The 21,552-nt window shown below is 35.2% G+C and overlaps 1 protein-coding gene and 1 pseudogene across 6 annotated transcripts in view; both read right to left on the reverse strand.

Moving 5' to 3' along the window:
* The window catches only part of BABAM2 (BRISC and BRCA1 A complex member 2), a 343,218-nt gene that overhangs the window by 311,122 nt on the left and 10,544 nt on the right, over nt 1-21,552 (reverse strand). For 5 of the 6 annotated variants that reach the window (XM_039887509.1, XM_039887506.1, XM_039887507.1 and 2 more), the window contains one exon: nt 4,552-4,628. In XM_039887509.1, the coding sequence (XP_039743443.1) occupies nt 4,552-4,628 (77 nt within the window). Of the gene's footprint in view, nt 1-4,551; nt 4,629-5,044; nt 5,082-21,552 lie in introns of those variants that run through there. The other variant, XM_039887511.1, reaches the window with a different exon arrangement.
* On the reverse strand, nt 8,813-8,931 carry LOC120622658 (uncharacterized; annotated as a pseudogene).

Here is a 21,552-nt window from a genome sequence, read left to right on the forward strand (position 1 = left end):
AAGAATGAACAAGGTTCATTCATTCCACAAACATTTATTGAGCCCCTCTAAATGCCAGACAGTACACTAGAGATTGAAAATAAAATATGGGGAAAATAGCCCGATTTCAATAGGGTACACGAAAACAAACACAATAATTCCTTCAAGAATGAAGTGCTATAGATCATGACTAGGGTGGCTGTTTTTACAAATATGCCTTTATATGAAGCTCACTAATCTTCCTCTGTGAATTTTGTTAAAATTGGTAAATTTTCACTCACGTTGGTGGCACCATCCTACATTTTAACGTGCATTTTACTTAAATCAACCTGGATCATTGAAGATTCAATCCTTTGAATCTTTTCCAGTCCTCTTGAAGTAAGTACCAGTTGTCTCTTCTACAATCATGAAATGCAAAGACTTCTCTTTAATTCAGCTATCTTTTGATATTTTCCATAAGAATCTTACACAGACTGGCAACTCTTCCCCTGCCCCAGGACTGAAGAGCTGTCTCTTCACATTAAAAGAGCTTAGGACACAATAACGTCGTTCCCAACGTACTGTAATCTTCTGGGTTTTTTTATTCCCCTATTTAATGTTGAATGTGGGAATCAATTCTTCTAGAAATCAATTCATGAATCATGCATAGAAACATACCCTCTCCTTTGTCTTTAATTCTCATTATCATTAACTGCACAAAATTTCCTTTATTCATAAATGAAATATTTAGAGAACTGTTTTCTAATACAGAAAATATTCTGAAATATAAAATTTAGTTACATGCTATTTTCAGGAATCCGCTTTGCGAAGGCAGAGTAGAATATATAAAGACAAAATTGATACAGACTCCAAATCTGCAAAGTACTGTATGTCCTTCCTGTTTTCTGAATTGTTAAGCACAATGTTCCAATTACAAATTTCTTATATAAAAAAAATTCTAAAAACTGAATTTCTGTTGGCAAAAGACTGATACAAGTAACAGAATGTCATATTCTTTATAACACTGTATTTCAACCAACAAAAATCTGAACACTAGGATTCATTAATTCATGCATACATGCCTTTATTTCATTCCTTCAACAAATATTTAATTGAATATCTTTACTGTGACTGAAGATAAAATTTAATAAACAAAACAGTCTCCATCTCTAACTTCTCTGAGATTAAAGTTATGAAATAAAATTACTATAAGCTCCAAATACTTTGATTCAGCCTTAGTTAAAATTTTAGTTTAAACCACCCACCATAAGTTTTCAGTGAGATTTAATGAGAAACTTTAAAGTTGTTTACTATTATCAATGCAAGACCCACCCTTCCATTAAATGATAGTGAAGAAACAGGAAAATCCAAAACAACAGGAGAGTGAGGAAGAAGAGAGAGTAGCAATCAGTAGATGAGACAATTCGACAAACTCCTGGAAGTCAGAATGCAGATCGAAGAGTAGTGCTTGATGAGAGAGACAAGGCAGAGAACGCTCTGGCTCCAATAATGTGAGGGAGAGGCCACTGATGAGGAGGAAGCCATTTGTCCTGGCAAAGCTACAAATATTGTAGTCATCCAGTGTAGGGAGAGGCAAGTGATATGAGGCTAAGAACAGGGAGGTTTAAAACGAAAAGCTCCACGAGGAATAATCTATATACTGTCAACATAAGAAATATCCGAACTTATAGATAATTTTTATAAGTGTTTACCTGAGCCAAACAGATGACTAATTCCAGAGAGAAAGATCTCAAATGCTCCTGTAGAATAAGTCTTGTAGCTTCTTTTATGCATTTGAAATTATGGAGGGGACATAAGGAAGATAAAGAAAGCAAGGCAGGATTGGATTACAACACAGTTAACAAGATCATGGGCTCTCTAGAGGTACTTCAAAGGTGTGTTAACCTAGATGCATAAGAACAATGGGCAGGGCTGGCTTAAAACCTTTCACTAAAGAAGTTATAGGCCTGGAGCGGGACTACTTTCCATGATCTGCCCAGTTAGGAATTAAGGATCAGATCACCCAGTGAGGTTACTTTCCACAGAACTCTTTTTTTCCCATCCACAGTAGCCCCCCCACCCCCCCAAACCAAAAAAAAGGGTATGGTGGCCAGATGTGTAACTCCAGGGAAAAAAATCAGGGAATAGTCTAAAGAAACAGAAAATTATTTGAGGGAGAACTGTAAAATATGACACATAGGCATCCCTCATACTAACAGCTGGCCCACCATTAACCCACACACTCAGTAAGCTCAGCACATACAGGAGTCCTAACCAGAGTTTTATTGTCTGTCTTAAATATCGATGGACAGACAAAATACACCTTGTATTTGAGGAAGGCTACAGAATAACAGAGGGGAAAAAAGATGATAAACAAAAACATAATCCCTAGGGGAAATTAAAATAATTCAGAAAACAGAAGAAAACTTTAAATTTATATGTACATACATATGTATGTATGTATATATGTATGTATACATGTATATATCTGTATATATAAAGAGAAAACTTTTAAAATACTGTTTTCATAAAATAAAAACAAGACATTGTGAAAGAAAACAGAGAGTAAGGGCAAGAAAGAGCTCTTAGAAATTAAGATACCTAAATATGACTGTGGTAATAAAAAATTATCCAAAGAGCTACAGGAAAGGTGGAAGCAGGAAAGATGGAAGGGTGGAGGGAGGAGTGGAATCTGAGGCAAGTTATTTGAGACTATGTTCCAAGATAAAGGGGTAACCTGTTTACCAAGACAATTCTATAAAACAGAATTTTCAATGCATAGATTCTTCAAAACAAGGTCAAATCCAAGAGAATAATAAAGGTAAATCTCATAGTGATAACTATGCAGGAACAGGCCTGCAGGGCAATCATCCATGCAACCTATAGCCAAGCACAGAAGACAATTACAGATTTAGGACAGACAATAGGTTATTGATCTTAACAATGTCAAAGGAAAATAACAGAAAACAAAAACTGAGAGGCGAAGGAAGAGGAATGGAAGGAAAGGCAGGAACTAATCTCTTCATCTTATAAGAAAGGAGCCGAAAGACATTACCTATGGTTAATGGAAAACTAAGTAACAGTATACTAAGTGTTCATCATCACTGCATAGAGAGTGTGCTTAAGTATTAACAGTGCTAACTGTGTGCCAGGCACTTACCAAGAATTTTTACTGACTGTTCATTTAACTGTACGACACAATGCTTAAAATGATCCTTAAAAGAAAATGTTTTAAAATTACAGGGTAACCAACACAGGAAACAATAGTGGTGATATAATTACATTAAAGAAGAGGAGAAAAGAGAGGCTGATACCTTGTGCTATCAGAGCAAGAAGCCAAAAGATAATAATATCTACATTGAAAAGTCAGGAAACAGGAGCATAGCATATTATTTAGACATATAGATCCCCAGAAGAACACTGAAACAATTTTTAAAAAATTTAAATGGGTCCCTTGAGAAAAGGACTAGGGTTGGGAGAAACAGGACAGAGGACTATTGCTTTCATATATAAAAAACTTCTGAACTATTTACATTTTTAACCATGTGATTTATTTTGATCATTTCTTTTAAATTTAGTTTATACTTTTTTCCAAAAAGTAGCAATCTAATCTGTCCTACTACCTCAAACAGGTGAAATTCTTTTGTATTTCAATGATTTCCAGAGAATGATCTAGTGATGCAAAGTTAACAAGTCAACATGTCACAAATTTTTCACTTCATGTTGCATTTGGTAAATTAATATAAAGTAACTACAGAATACTAAGATGTGGCCCCTCCTGGCCTATAATGGTAAATACATAGTCCATGATCTAAAGGCACTGTTGACCCATCTGTCCCATGTATAATGTCTATGTTCTTTATTCTTCTTTTTATGAACAGAGAGACTTTAGTACCCTATTCACCACAAGTATAGATAGATTCAAGAGCGAAAATTCCTGATGAGATTATTGATACTAACCAACCAAAGTTATCATTTCACTCCAGGCACTGGTAATATGGCAAAGAAGGGCTGATGCAACCGAAGCTGATGCTCTATATGGTGGACTAAATCCAGTGCTAGACCCTGCGTGTCACTCAGTGAGGTCACAAACCAGCGGCCCAAGAGCTCAAACCAGCCCCCGCACACATTGGGTCTGGCCTGCATAACGCTGGCCCATGCCGTTCTTAATTTTGAAAAAGGGGACAACATCTAAAACTGACAGAATTTATATAAAAATTCAGATTTCCACCTTCTCTCAAATTACTAGAGGCAGTCCCTCGAGACGGGGTACATGTGCTCAATTTGCCACACCTTGCCCACCTTCCTCATTCAGGGTACCAACCTGGCCCTTGTCACTTTTGCATTTCTGACCTTTGCTATCTATGAAAGAGATAACATGTGTCTGCCTTTTTGACCACAACTTATTTCCTGTTGACTGCCTCACTTTGAAAAGAACTAGGATTGAAAGGCAAAGTTTTAAGAAGTGAAAAATCCTAGTGATCAATATCTCAGGAAATAACATGTAGCAGCCGGAAACAAAAACTAAAGCACAAAGCTTAATGACCAGCACTATAATCTACATTTTCAGTAAAATAGTCATCATTCACTTACATTTTAACGTCTCTCCAGCATATGGTATGTGCAGTTTAAATCGGTCACAGTTGGGTCCAGGAGTCAAGGATGTGCAGCTTTCAAAAAAAAAGAAAACGATTTTTTTATATAACCCACATATTTATGATATTTGTTAAAGTAAATAAAAAGTGATCTTTATAGATAACAGATTAAAGCACTGGCTTATAGAAGAGGATAAAAGCCCTTAATGGTCATGGAGGCCAAGACAATGATACTTGCCCTAAAACAAATAATTCATTTATCTCACAATAAAACCTTTCTGCCTTCTAAAAACAAACACCAACATTGCTTCAACTATTTCAAACAAGTTTATCCCTCTTTTGAAATAGGTATACCATCCAAAAGAGGTCTGTAGTCTTTGATATGCCAAGAACTGTAAAATAAGAGTAGTTTTATGGTCATATTTTAAATGTAGACTCTTAGCTTTTACTCAGTACTAAAAAGAACCCATTTTTGGTTTTTTTTCTGGTACCACATGGTTTTTTCTCTTTCCTCTAGATTTGGCACCCCACACTTACATCTGTGGAGAGCACAATGCACTGCACTCAGTTTCAGATAAAATGCAAATTTAAAGGGGAGTGGTGTGAATTAGTCACCTAGGTCTCAACAGCTTATTTTTTTTTAATCTATTACTCCATGAAGTTATACAATGATCTTTGTTCTTTATACAGATTTACTTTATATCTTTCATGATCTTACATGCCATAACTTCGACTGCATAACAGCAGTATTGGCTTCATAAATTAATAAAACATTAATATGAAAACTAAGGAAGTTATGTCTTCATTTAGTTTCTTAAAAAGTAAGGTTTTTCATTTATAAAGTAAAGCAAGAAGGTTAGTTTTCTTTCATAATTCCAAAACTTGCTATGAAAAATTTCTGAAAAAGAATCTACAGAAGCTGTTTAAGGAATGAAAGCATTGTTGGAACAAGTGTACAGCTTCCCTTGACGGCCATTCTGAAGGGCGACAGTCATTGGAAAACAAATTTGAGAAACGCTGGCTCTAAAAGAATCTAACTCAAACCTCATATTAGATTTACTATTACTTTTTCCCAAAACTATTTAAATGTGAAAGAAAAGAACCAGACAAAAACTTAAATTCAGATGTATTTAATATAAATCATTAGGTTGGTTATTCTTTATCTTCAGAGGCCAAAAACACCACCAGTTTAAACGACACAACAAAGTTGCACTGGTAATTGCATACTAACATATTTTAATTTTTCACAGGCTTTAAGAACACATTCTCCCTTACCTTTCAATATAAAAAAGTTCTTCAGGGCACATTTTACTAAGTAAAATATTGCCTTTATAGTAGAATCTTTTCTAGCCCACATCACAGTAGTTATTTGAAAACACTTACGGAAAACCCATAAATTATAGCATTACAAAATGTAATCTAACAACAGAAATGATCCTACAAGCAACACTAAGAATTTTTTTCTTATATTCAACCAACACCTTAAAATGAGTAAATTAAAAAAAAAAACAAAACACCATTTATAATCAAGTGTCTTGTGCGGCTTAAGGATCAAATTATCTATCTGTGTAGTTTAACAAATGAAATTATTAATAGTACAGGAAATCCTCAGAATTAATCTGATTCTAGCTTGTTTGAATAAGCCCTCTTCTTTAATGTGAAATTTGTTTCTGCATTGTTACATTCACTGTTGGGCCACATTTTATTAGGATATACATGGGCTTTAACCAGGACTGGGAAAGGGTTTTCATGCTGTGCGCCTTCTCTCTCCTCCCTTACTATGTGAACCGCTGGCTCCAGCCACCTCGGGGTGTGAAAAGGTACAATTCTCACTGATTCTTTTCACTTCAATGAGATTTATTGAGCATTGTTCTGTGTGTTAGGAATACAGGGTGGACAAGACAGACAAGATCTACAATCTCATGGAATGTGAATTCTGGCAAGGTCGTGACACACAAGAGACAAATATATAAAGATGGTTTAAGATTGTTAAACGTCATGAGGAAAATAAAACATAAAACAGGGTGCTGCAATAAAACAGGAGCAAGGTCACACTGGAAGACTAAGGAAGACTTCTGGAGGAGGTGAAGTCCGAAACCTGAAAACATGAATGGGCGAACCATGCAAAGTTCTGGGGAAGAGCATTCCAGACAGAGGGAACAGCTGGTGCCAAGGCGTGAAGGCAGGACCAAGCCTGATATGTCTGGGGGAAGAAATCTTGACAAGTCTGGGCAATGCAGCTAGAGCCGTGTGAATGAGGGAGAGGAGAGTAAAAGATCAGGACAAGGAGCAAGCAAGGGACATAACTGTAGAGCCGTGTAGGTGGTGGCAATTAATTCGGGTTTTATTCCAAGAATGAAGGAAGGTTTTAAGAAGAGTAATATTATCTGACTCTACGCTTTTAAAAGATCACCCTGTCTACTGTACGAGAAAGAGACAGCAAAGAGGTAAAATGAAAATGGGGAGACCAGATAGGAGTCCACTTCAGGCAAGAAAGATGGACACTTAGACTAAGTAGCAGCAGTGGTGATGGAGACAAGTGGATTTACTCAATAGTGGTGACTAGCAGAGGAGTAAGTTTAGGGAGAAGGGAAATCAGGAGTGTGAAGTGTGAGATGATAACCAAATCTTCAATGGAAACAGAGCCAGAATACTGAGTGAGCTAGCCAAAATGTACTAAAACTCACCCTAGACAGAGTGCTGTTATGTTGCTGGAAAGATCACTCACTTGCAGTGGGACGGGAGTAGCGGTAACACTCCCCAAAGAGCACAGCAAGTTAAAATGGCTAGTCTCCAGGTGACCACAGGGATTCTGCTTTGCTGAGAAGAATTAAAATTCGGGTTCTGGGTGACAGAGGAAAGACTACGCATCCATCATCAGGTCTCCCTCTCCTGGAGAGCACTCAGCTTCTGCGCCAATCAAATGTTGAGCAAATTATTTAAAATATCTGGTAAGCTCTATCGTCCACATTATCTGGAATAAATAGGTTTATAGGAAAGAAGCCAATGTCATGTTACCATGTTACCTAAAAGTTCTTTTATGATTAAACTAAAATGTTTCCCCTTCTTAAATTACCTGCCTAATTTGGTCATGTTATTCAATTTACTGTGAAATTTCAAATCACACTCAAGGAGGACATTATTTTTTATGTTAATCAAAAACAGTACATGGGTTAAGAGAAATTGAAAAACACATATGAATAGTATAATTCCACTTATGGAAAAAATAAAGCTATGTGCGTGTATATGTTTGTCCATAAACAGATTGCAGGAGAGTCACCAAAATGTGTTAAGATTTTGGATGAGTTTTATAACTTTCAATTGCTTTTCTGCATTGTTGTGATTTTTATAATGAACATGAACTATTTTATAATTATATAAGTATTTTACAACTAAATATACCCTTTTTATATTTGACTAAAGCAGCCTGGTTATGATGGCTTGATTTATCTTTTTCTTTTAAAGTGTTTCACTCTTTTTCAGAAGGGAAGAATGCAAGGCGATTTACTGATAGTCTTCAAATAAAGTATATGAAAGTATTTATAATGATATCAACAACTTCACATTTCTGACATTTATTGTGTCTCACAGTTTCTTTGTGTCAGAATTTTGGGAATGGCTTGGCTGGGCAGTTCTATTACAAGGTCTCCCATGAAACTGCAGTTAGATGTCAGTAACAGGTAACTAAAAGAGTGGGAAACTCCATTCATCTAGAAAGTCATTTCCTTGCACAAGTATGAAAAAGCTACTAAATAAAAAGCTACTGGCTTCGTTAAAATTATATCTGTACAATGGCAACTTGTCCAAACATACATAATATAAAAGATCAATATTCCAAATTGAATGAATTTTAATAATAAAATAATTTTAAATGATTTCAAAATTACTGATAATTAAAATGTAATTTCAAATTTGTCTCAATCGTATTTTCTGAGTGTTTACTATATGTCAGGCACTATGCTAGCTGCTGAGAAAACAGTGGTGACAAGAACAAAAACATATCTTGGCATTATAATGTAAGAAGTTTTTGGATGAATCCCTATGTCTAAAAATGTCTTTTACTAAATTTTAATTACCTCAATATACTAGGAATGCACTAAAAGGGGAACAAAGAGAACTAAACTATCACCTGCAGATTATCCAAATGGGTATAATTAAATGGGAATTTTCTTTTTTTTTTTTTGGCAAGGCAACCCTTGGTTGACCTCACAGATTGCAAGGACCTAGTCATCTTATAATCTCTTATTTTTTAATTTTTATACCTACAGCACCTGGTCTTCCTAGGTGGTCTCCAATCTAAGCACTAACCAGGACCGACCCTGCTAAGCTTCCAAAGTCACATGGGATCAGGCTTGTTCAGGGTGGCATGGCCGTAGGCTAAATGGGAATTCCTGATAGCATCAAATCAGGTAGTTTAGTCCAGTACTTTCTAAAAAAAACTGCAGCTGACTGCTGGTACAAACACTAAGCATAATAATCTCACATACTCTTATCCATTTGGTCTCTTATTTTACATCTAATCACATGACTCCCAATATTAATACGTTTTTTAATTATGGTTTCTTTTCCCAACCAGATCATAAGATTCTCAGTGCCAAGAACTATTTTATACATTTTTAAATGTCTTAGTACAGCATTTAGCCCAGTGCTAAGCAACCAGCACTGATGATATTTTACCATATACTTATAATCATAAACTAAACTCAAAAACTATAATTTTACAGATGACGATAGTGAAGCCCAGAGGGTCTCACAGGCACTCAGTGAGAGCACTGGGACTGGAAATCACGTACAGGGCACCCTGGCCACATCTCAGCCTCCCTGGCTTAGGTATCTTTAAGTCATCTTTAAATCTCTGGCATCTAGCACTTGTGTGGAAGACATGGATACTCCAAAAACTATGTACACAGATAAAGGTGTGCTAAATGAATGCATAAACCTTAATTCCCAGTCTTGCGTTCTTTTTTCTTTATTAAGTTTACTGGGGTGACATTGGTTAATAAAATTCTATAGGTTTTAAGTGTACAATTCAATAAAACATCATCTATATATTGCATTGTGTGTTCACCACCCAAAGTCAAATCTCCTTTCATCACCATATATTTGACCCCTTTAACCCTTATCTACCTCCCCCTCCCCTTTCCCTTCATTTCATGACAAAAACTGATGATTTAACTGGAATTAGGAAGACGCGCTCATCCTCACTTCTGATATTTGTGGAAATTGTCCCTTTGAAGAGCTATACATGTGACCCAAAATTTAAAGTCATTACTTAAAATTACTCTATTTTCACAACAAATAACGATAACAGCTAATACATGTTGGGCATTTACTACATGGCAGGCACTACTCTAAGTTCTTTAATTAAATTACTCAAGCCCATAGCAACCATCAGAGGTAAGTGCTATTATTACTTCCAGTTAACAGATGAGGAAACTGAGGTACATATAAGCTATGTAGCTTGCTAGTAAGTGACAGAGCTGGGATCCAAACCTAGGATGTCTGGGTTCAGGGCCCATTTTCTTAGCCATCACACTAAATCACTTCTCAGTAATTAAAGGGGCAATCTAGTGAAAATGTGAATTATAATTTTTTCAAATGACATTAAATATCTATAATAATGAAAAGCAAAAACTGATAAAACATTGCCAAAAAGAGTGTTCTATCATGTGTTTTAATGAAAAGAAAATGATTTGTCAGTAATAAGTACAAGTACTGCATACATGTAAATCAGTGATGTAAAAGAGGGAATGAGGCTCTCATAACTTGATTAAACAGGCTCTATAATGTTCACACTATTGATTTATTTAGCAAACTTTAATAAATAAACTCTTTAAATAGTGAAAGGTAAATGTGGATTTGAATCCTCTTTAAATTATTACTTGTTCCTACTTATAGAGATTTGACTCAAATTATTAAAATATCACTATAAAGAGGAAAATTGGCAATTTCATTACACTTTGTATTTTTAGTGACAGTCAAGAATTAATCTGGATTAATACAGCTTTAAGATCTTATACACCTTTAAGACATTAGCATTTTTGAGGCAATGTAAAATACATGCTTCCTAATTTAACGCTAAACCTATTATTTGATGTATTTTCTGGAAAAAAAAAATAATGATTTAAACCATATCTACTCTTCAAACCATCTAAAAAGAACAAAGTAGATGAGTCCAAGGCTCCTTCCCTGAGTCTGCGTCAGTTTCCTTTACCCTGACTGTTAATTTACCATTTGGCATGTTCTACATGGCTTCCTGTTTTCTTGATAATGACGTTTGTGCTTAACTAACAATATTCAACATCAGCTGAGAAGGAAATCTTCAGCTTTGGCAACCTAAAATAGCAGGTGACTGTGCAATAAAATAGGCTCAAAGACCAATAATTGCCTGCTGAATAACTATGAAGCCACAAATTAGAATGAATTACTGTTAACTGATATTCACATTTTCATTTTATAGAACTATTTTCTCTGAATTAAATCTATCATCAATGATTCCACTCAGATTAAATCAGTTTCGAAATTATCATAGTTTCTAAACTGAAATGCAGCAGTAAACAAGTTAGAAGACTGATATAGTTATCTTTTAAAATAATTCTTTAATTTTTCATTTACAGTTGGCATACTCCAGTATGTTAATTTCAGGTATACAACATAGTGATTAGACATTTATATAACTTATGAAGTGGTCACCCCAATAAATCTAGTACCCAAAAGACACCATAGTTATTATAATATTATTGACTATATTCTCTATGCTGTACTTTACATCCACCCCCATGACTATTATGTAAACCACCAATTGTACTTCTTAATCCAGTCCCCTTTCACAGCCATCCCCCGCCCCCGCAATTCCCTCCCCATCTGGCAACCATCAGAATGTTCTCTGTATGAGTTTGTTTCTGTTTATTTGATTTAGGCTATCTTAATAGCTATCTACATAATCTATACTATAAAGGCATTTGAACTTCTGATTCACAGAATTTTACACCCTCAAGCCTTAGAAAGTAATTGTGGCCCATTGCGTTGACTATATCAAAACCCTCTAGGTCAAGTTCAGGCCGTTCAACAAGGAGACTCATGAATTAAAATTGGTAAAAGAAAGCAGCAAAACTGCACTGAGGTAGACTTTTTACATTGTTCTCAGAATGGAACTATCTACTCAATGACATACAATGTTTCTAATACACCAAATATATCCTCTATACCTCAAAGCCTCAAATCTATTTCTAGGCCCTACTAGAAAGTGATGGATTCAATTCTTAGCATACGATTTCAAAATGCCATTACCAATATAAGTGACTCGGCCCAGAATATTTTAAAATTTATAAAATATTTTTTAATGTGTTTCCAGTTCATGTGGTATCAACTGTTTTTCCCAGTTTCCATACTATATCTCCATTTATAAATAACAGATTTCAAATCTACTTTAGGGCAGGGAGTATTTTTAAATGTTACTAGGTGTTCCTATAACAACAATGTGGTTTAAATTAAATATGATTTCAGTAAGAAAGATGGGCTCAATACCATTTTTAACAGTTAACTAAGAGGGGGAAATCTTAATTTTTTGAGATAGATGCCGAGGTCATTAAAGTTTTCTTCTTTTTCTAATATGTGCATTTAATTCACTCTGTTAACAGAATAAACGAGAAAATTAAGATGGTAATCTCAGCAAGATAAGTGTTTGATAAAATTAAACATCCATTCATGATTTTAAAGACTCTTTGCAAATGAGGATAAAAAAAGAACTTCCTTAATATAATAAAGGCCATCTGCAAAAAAACCTACAGCAACGTTATATGAAGCTAACGAAATGCAAAATTTTTCCCTTTGAGATAGAAAATGAGACAAGGATACCCATCAGCTCTTACCACTTTTATTCAACATTGTACTGGAGGTCCTAGCAAGCAGAGTAGCATGGAGAAATAAGGGTATAAATATTGGAAAGGAAGAAATAAAATGATACTTTATTTGCAGATAATATGACTGCATGTTTTTAAAACTGAGTTTTTAAATCTTCATATGCATTATTGCAAATAGTAAGTTTAACAAAGTTTCTAGACAAAGAACACACAAAAAAAGCAAGTGTATACTTTACATGTATATCTATATACCATCAATAATCAGTTGAAAAACAAAAACTTTTAGAAAGATGCCACTGAAAATAACATCTATCGAAGAACAACTACATAGAAATAAGTATCACAAAAGATGTGCAAGATCTCTATGTAGAAAATTATTTTTAAGAAAATGAAGAAAAAAATTAACACATGTATGTTCATAGATTAAAAGATGCATAATGAAAAGATGTCAGTGCTCCTTAAACTGATCTGGAAACTGAAAGGCAGATTCTGAACATGTTAATAGCAGCAGCTTTCTTTGAAATAGCTCCAAAATGAACAATTAAAATGTAATTGGGAATACCTAAATGCCTCTCAGCCATAGGACAGAAAAATGAATTGAGATACACTCATAAAGTGAAATAAATAGCAATGAAATAAATAAATTACACCTACATGCAACAACATAGATGAATCCCACAAACATACTGATGAATGAAAGAATACATTTATGATTCCATTTGTTTGAAGTTCAAAACCAGAAAAAAAACTATAGTGGCTGTGTACTGATAAAAATATTATAGAGAAGCAGGAAAGTGATGACTACAAAGTCAGAACAGTAGCTTATTTATGGGGAAAGAAGGAAGTCGAGACTGGGACAAGGCACACAGGGGGCTCCTGGGGCACTGCCAACGTTTTATTTCTTGATCTAGGCAGTGGTGACACAGATGTTCACATACTGATAATTATTAAAATATTAGAATATGTTTTATGCTATCCAGTTGTTTTGGGGGTTTGGGGGAGTTTTTTGTTTGTTTTGTTATCTAGTTTTAACGAGCCCTCCAAGTGACTCTGATGCGCACTCCAGTTTGAGAACCACTGCTTTAAGTATGGACTACGTCTGGGCTAAGTAATAATGACGGTAATTTCAGTTGGACTTTCTACTGCCCGTGGATTGACACAGCCACCTGCACTAAGCAAGTTCACATTTTCCCATGAGAGTAAACCATTTGGAAACAGCTTGTTTTCATGATCTTCAACTTCTCTTTAATAGAATCCTTTTTCATTCTTACAAAGCTAGAAAGTTTTCCATTTTACATCCCAAAATTTGTGATTGGGGATACACATTTCTTTTCTCCAAATGAAATTTGTAAGTATTGGTGAACATAACAGGTCAATGGCCTGTCTTCGAGTAAGACAACCCACTGGGGTATTGGAAGAAAATTATATGTGTGTATTATTATTGTGTGTGTGTGTGTGTGTGTGTGTGTGTGTTAGTATTATTAAGGAGAGAGAGAGAGAGAGAGAGAGGAGGAGAAGAGAAGAGGAACAGAGAGATTAGGGCGCTCGAAAATGAGAGAAAATATAGAGAGAGAGAGTATACATAGAGAAGATGGAGAGAGAAAGAAAAAAAAAGACAGAGAAATTACTCCTTACCAATATGTATTATACAGATAGACCCTAGCACTCTCTCTTGGTTCCCACTCAGTTGTTCAAGTGTCCTGAGGGAGGAGTGGGAGTTCCACAACCCAGAGGAGTTGGTGGTGGTTCACTCAGTTATTCAGTTGCCTTCAGCATACTGTGATATGCTTCATGGAATAAGGAATCCGCTATCTTACTTTTAACTAAAGCCCTTAAGAAATGAACAAGTAGCTTAAACTGATTCTTGCAAAGAATTTTTGGTTAGAAAATAATACCAATAATGCAAGTGCAGGCAAATTTTCAGGTGGGTGGGACTGAAAAATAGTCTTATGGCACAATGTATGCAGCCAACGTTGCATTTCTTCCATTAGTATCTATATATTTTTTCAGATTTCTTTTTCAGGTCTGATAGGTAAAAATACCATATTATAAGTAACAAATTATCTTACAGTATTGCTTATTTCATCTTATGTCATTCTTTTTAACTTATATTTACATATGTTTTATAATAATAAGTATATTTTATAATTAATATGCATGCATTGGGGGTTTATTATCAAATTATTTGAAGTGCATAACTGAAAAAGTTTAGAGTGCTGCTATAAGAGTTAAAGAAAGAAGTCTCTCTATTCTTAGGAAACTTGAATTATAATCAGAAAATAAAAATCAAACTTATGAAAGTCAAACAAGACACAATTTAAATAACAATTTGAGACAACAATAGATACAAGTCACAAAGCAATTAACATGATTAATTGCCAAATTAGTGGTTAAAGAAAATAAACACAATAGAAGTTGAGAGAACAGAGAAACCACTTTTAGCTGGGGTAATCAAGAAAGGTTCACTGGACTACAACTGGCCTCAAAGAATGACTTGGATCTGGTCAAGATAGCGGAAGGAAAACTATTTATCTGCAATTGTCCTTAAATAGGGGGAAAATCAAGGAGACGAATGCCCTGCTAGATTGAAAGCGCTATGATGAAATAGAGTGCATTAACCCTTGGAGCCCTCCGTGCCCAGCAGTATACTCACTGGCACACAGAGCACCTGAGAACTATCGAATAAACAGTACAGGTGAGCAAGTGGGACTGCAGAAGACAAGCACACTCCAAGGTCATGTCAAACTGAAAGCAAATTACATAAATGTCCTGGACTGATTCCCATTCCAACTGTGGGAATGCTGGTAATTCTTACATTAATAAATATTATCAGAAATCTCCAGGGACAAGGCCAACTATTTCTATAAAGTTAATGTTATACTAAATACTTTTAATTTGTTCAATAAAAATTTCCTTTAACCTTTTTAAGCCATCATTTTCATTCCTTGACCCAAAACATGTCCTAAATGGATGTATTCCCTAGTCTTTGAATTCGGGGCCTTTCTATTTCTATCATGTGTATACAACTGACCCTTGAACAACATGGGTTTAAATTGTGCAGATTATTGTCAATTAATACTGTAAATGTATTTTCTCATCCTCATGATTTTCTTAATAACGTTTTCTTTTCTTTTTCTTTTTCTTTTTCTTTTTCTTTTTCTTTTCTCTAGCTTACTTTGTTGTAAGAATATACTATGTAAGAATATACATATCAGACACAAAATATGTGTTAAGCAATTGTTTATGGTATTGTTAAGACTTTTGGTCAACAATAGGCTATTAGTAGTTAAGTTCTGGGGGAGTAAAAATTTATATGCAGATTTTCGACTATCCAGAGTATGAGGGTTGGTGCCCCTATGCTGTTCAAGGGTCAACTGTACTATGTATCTAAATTCCAATCTCAATTCCTGCTCTTTACAGGGAAGGACTAGAGAGTACATACTGCGGCATGTAACTCAGATTCTCAACAGAATGAACTAGCACAACTTTGATCTCCTTCTCTTACTGGCTTTCATAACATTTGCTTTATTTGTTTTTATCTCTACCGTGCTTCACACTTACTAGTGCTCAATATATGCCTTTCTTTTAAAAAATAAATTTGAGTGAATATAAAAAATACAAAGGCAGGGTACGAAAAAGAACGGAAAACTGGTATAGGAAGTGGAGGAGGGGAAGGACAGGGAGAAGAAAAAAAATAAGGAAAAGTGAAAACGTGAACTGTAGTGGAAATAGATGACAGGTGGAGGTACAAATAGAGAATGAGAGATAGCATGGAGGAGTGAAGAAGGGAAGAGGGAGAATTAACGGATTCTGAAATGTCATTAAAGGGTTCCTTTTCATTTGGTGAAAGGTGATTTCTAAAAATGGAAGAAAAGTTTTTTAAATCCTCAAATTCTTCTATTTAAGTGATTATGAGCATATCTAGAACTAGCAAATAATGGGATAAATGTACCATCCATGTATTTGTGGTTGTTTAGGTGATCTGGGAGGATTTTTTCTTGAATCGCTGCTGGAGATACTACTGCCACACACTGATTTGTAGAGCCTTGTGCGAGTTAAGCCATGGGTCTCTTCCTCGGTTTCCCCGTCTATAAAATGGGGATAATAGTCACACTCCACAGAGGTATTATGAAGATTCACTGAGTTAACACATATCAAATATTTAGAACAGTGCCTGGCACACAGAATGCTACGGGTATTCAACAGCACATTATTGCAAAATCAAAAATATGGAGGAGAAAGCCTATCTTAATCACTATTTTCTTTAAAACCTTAACTTTGCTTGGGCAGTAATTTTCAGAATCAGGGAAAAAAATTTTAATGACCCTCTCACCTCATTACTATGCTTTCTTCATTCCAAAGACAAAATTTCTCAGAGGGAGTCCACCCATGAAGAGATTGAATCAAAGCCATAATTTTCCCAGGTCCTGAAGCGAACCTAATAGAGCCCATAATGTCCTTTATACTACACAGCACAAGACCCACAGGAGAATGAAAAGAAGAGTATCAAGATGGGATATCTAAGCGGTCTGCAGAGCAAGAAGGGACCAGAAGGAGCTGTCTAAGAAGAATAAGGAGAGGAAGCCTTGACTCTAGACAGAGGCTTCCAAATTTTTTTGACACATAATAAGAAACTTTTAAATCACCATTTTATATCACCATTCAGTACACATATATATATTGAGTATGTATATACATATATATGTATAAGTATACAGAAATTGAAAGAAAATTGTCATGCAAGAGTACATGAAATGCACTGACATTTTTTGTTCAATTCTCTTCTACTTCATATTTTTTTATGGGAATAGAAAAACCCACTAAAATAATTTCTTAACACACCAATGGGTCACAACCTACTAACGGTTTATAACACTCAGTTCTATCCATACGACCTCAGGGAATGTAGCTTCCAGAAAAATGAAGATAACAATACTCCATACCGGTTAAAGCCATTCCTTGAACACTTCATTCAGTTTTAGGTATTACACTTTAAGAAATATAGAGACTAACTGCATCACATGTGGAAGAAGCCAATGAGGATGGTAAAAGGTCACAAATCACATGATATAAGCAAAGGCTACATGCAGCCTACAGAAGAGAAAAATACAAAACACACGACAGCCGGCTTCATTTATTTGAAGTGTTGTCACATGGAAGATTGATTAAGCTTATTCTATATTGTACCAAGAAGTAGAAGTGACACAAAAGGGGTTTCAGGTCAACAAAGGAAAGGACTTTCTAACAGCATCAGCTGTCCAGTGAGCAGCCTTGGCCGCAGGGAGTCTCCTCATGACTGGAGACACTTCGGCACAGTCCCGAGAGCCACTTGGCAGGGAAGCACTGGGAGGGGCTCACACAGTCCATGGTGGTCATTAGAGTGTAATGCTTCCAATCCTGAAATTCTATAATTCTGTGCTAAATAAAGACAATATTATATAATAATATGACTTCTAAAGTTAAGACCAATTCTTTAAGTTTAAAAAAACTTCTACCATGAACTACATAAAACAAATTCGAAATAGCAAACAATAATACTTTAACAAAAACAATGTAATACAAATTGGCTTACTGTCTGTATCACTATCACTAAAAATCTTCATTAGTTACAATTAGAGAAACTGAAATGCCACCCAACTCACTGACGTAATTTTAAGATGTTGATCAACTTAGAAAATATAAATCCATATATAGCCTTAACAAGCAAATAACAAAAAAATGTTTGATCTTTAAAATGTGCAGGAATAAAGGAAGAAGGTTTGCCAAGAAAGAAACGTGTATTGTAAACATTCTCTCCTTACTCACAAGTCGTGCTTCCTTGGTATACATACAGAATACATAAAGAAAATAATGATACTCTGAGTTTTTACTGACCCAGCTAACTGAAAATTTTAGTAATTTTGAGAGAAGTCTCATTCTTATAACCATCTATCATATTTGTTCTACCATATTTGTTTAAAAAGAAAAAAAATAGTATCTCAGATTATCCAAAGTGTAATTATTAATTACTAACCACTAATATACTATTGTTTCACCTCTGAGAAAATCTAAAAAGGTTAACTCCTGACCTGTCAGAATGCAGAGACCCTTCCAGAATAGTGCTACTCAAAGCGGGGTCCATCCATCAGTGCTGGACTATAAACTGTTACTAATCCCAATGAGATAAGCACCCAAATTGATAGTAAGAATTTAGAAACATTTAAAGCAATTTGTAAGAGTGATTTTAAGTCTGATGAATCTAATATTAATAAGCCCAGCCTTGTCTTTCACATGTGTTTTTATTTCATTTTTCTAATAATTAATTTATGTTGTATTTCACAAAAGTATCAGTTGGTGACAGATTGGAAATTAAACTTTTTTAAAACTGGTCTTTCACCAATGACAGTTTGAGAAACATTTCTCAAAAGATCCTTTAAATGCTTCAGGTCTTTGGATATGAAGATAAACTGCTTCACTTTGATGTCCCCTAATCTCCTTATGCACCTTAGTCTCCCCACTGCAGTAACAACACTATTAATTTATTCCTGTCCAAGTGTTCTGATATCTCTGCTAAGTTGACAGTAATATTGATATAGTTCACTGCTTAAAATTTATCATCAGATTATCTGTCTGGCTGCTCAGAATTTGTAACACTACTTAATTTGTATATTGATGTAGCACCAACATATTCTTGGATTCATCCCATATTAAAAGGTATTAGCTAATTTGATGATCCAGTTTGGAGGGGTCACCTAATCTTGTAACACAACTGCTGGCTTAATCGAGGGCAGTCAGTCGTATAATTTTTTAGAAAGTCTAAAGATAGTGTAGGTCAGTTTTAAATCCCAGGCCTCCACACCTAAAGAAGAGCATGCAGCATCCTGAACTCATACTAAAGTCCTATTATCTCTGCAATTTTGCCCACCTACCTGGACTCTCAATTCTCCATGTGAACTATTTCACCCAAAATATGGAAATAACCCAAGTGTCCACTGATGGATGAATGGAAAAACTAAATGTAGTATATATGTACAACAGAATATTACTCAGCGTTAAAAAGGGAGGAAATTTTGATGCAAGCTACAATATGGATAAAGCTTGAAGAAATTACACTAAGTGAAATAAGCCAGTCACAAAAGTACAAACATTGCATAATTCCACTCATATAAGATACCCAAAGTAGTCAAATTCATAGACAAAAAATAAAATAATGATTGCCAAGGGCTGGGGGAAGGGAGGAATGGGGAGTAATTGTTCAATGGACATGGATTTCCAGTTTTGCAAGACGAAAAAGGTTCTGGAGGTACACAGTGGTGATGGCTGCACAGCAATGTGAAAGTACTTAATGCCACTGAACTGTACACTTAAACATGATTAAAATGGTAAACTTATGAATATTTTACATTGAAAAAGTATATGCTAATGCTCAAACTGAACATGTTAATAATTGTACGAACCACAAAATTTTTTAAATAATGTTTTTTAAATGAAAAGACTCTTAGGCGTCCATAGATGAAAAAAGCAATTGTTCCGAGGGCATCATACCTCCTTACCAGTGGAACATCAAAATGTTCTCCAAAACTTCCACTTGATTCAGTATCTCTTATCAATAAGTTGGCAAGCGCAAAGGTTAAGATAAAAACCTTTTCAGAAAACAAATAAGGATATATTTTTCAAAGAGTCAAGAGAAGCAAGGTCAATGGGAAAAACAGCTTTCATAACAAGTCATTAGAAAGATAACCAAATCACTCAGGAAATGTGGCCCTGGAAAGGAAGATTACAGAATTATTTCTCAAGAACGTGGCACCGAACAACAAGCTTATTCAAGAAACACGAATGCTAAAAAGGAGGCTATTCTTCATGGGCATAAAGAGTCTTTTAACATATAAATGATGGTGTAGGAATAATTAATTTGGAGTCCTAAAACAAATGTATGTGCCTATTAACATGTACTAAAAGAGCCTCGCTTATCATCTAATCTTAAAGAACTTTGCAAATTTTTTGTCCTAATGAAACAAAACTAGTCAAAAATACTACCTTAAAATTGCACAGAATAGAGAGGACAAAGATAACAGCAGGAGTGAGGTTTTGTTTTCTTGAACAATGCAAAGTAGAGGTGGGAACAGACTAGACGAATCTCTACCCCTTTCCTTTACACACTGTACTGGCTACTTCCCTTCGCCTCTTCCCCTATCCCAACCTCCAGACCAAATGAAGTCACCCTAAAATGAAGTCACTGCAGGGCACGAAAAGCCCAAATTTCACAACTACCTAAAACTCCAGGCCCAATTTGTCCTAGCACTTACCACTCCAGACTCTGTGGGAAGACCGGGATCCTAGCAAAAGTTCCCAAGGTCAGTGATTTCAGAGTTCACTGAGTCAAGGCCAATATCAACACTTTGACTTTTCCCCCCTAAAATCCTAAGTACAAAATATAAGTGACAGCACTTTGAAATGTTAAAAGATCCACAATCTTTTATTTATTATAATAACATATAAAATAATTGTATAATTAACCGTATTATACTATCATAATTAGAAGAAGGCTGAACAGGCAGCTACCAAAGTTAAATCTTTAGAGTAGAAAAGAGAATGAGCTGAGCCATGAGGAGTAGGGGGAACTATTTCTTCTAGTTAAAAAAGCCTAAGAAATAATTTCTGAAAGACAACCTGGACTCAATCTATCAACACCATGCATGTGTTCACTGGGTGTCTAGATGCTCTGATACCTAGATAAGCACCCTGAGACCTGGCAAAAATTCTCCCCTGTAATAGATATCTATGACCTCACCCACCCACTGGCCACACCAGCTCTACACCCTCCAACAGAACTCCTACTTTATTCTGTACATCCCTTAAGAGGCCTTGGCAGGCAGGCTTCTTCAACCCTCTGCAGTGAATTGTTGTATGTCTCTGCTCAAGACAACCAATGTTCACTCTTTAAAACCTACTGAAAATTGGTAGGTTCTACCTAGCTGCTAAAAATAGTTGGCATCTCCAAACCCATTCATCCTTCAACCAAATCAACCTTCATACATATAAAAAGCTTTGCAAATCGATAAGAAAAAGACAAATACCCCACCAGAAAAATGGATAAATGTCATGAATTGGTAATTTATCCCCCCCCACACACACAAATAAAGCAAAATAAAAGAGCA

Source organism: Pteropus medius, unplaced genomic scaffold (assembly GCF_902729225.1).
Source record: "Pteropus medius unplaced genomic scaffold, Ma_sr-lr_union100, whole genome shotgun sequence".
Taxonomy (NCBI): Eukaryota; Metazoa; Chordata; class Mammalia; order Chiroptera; family Pteropodidae; genus Pteropus; species Pteropus medius.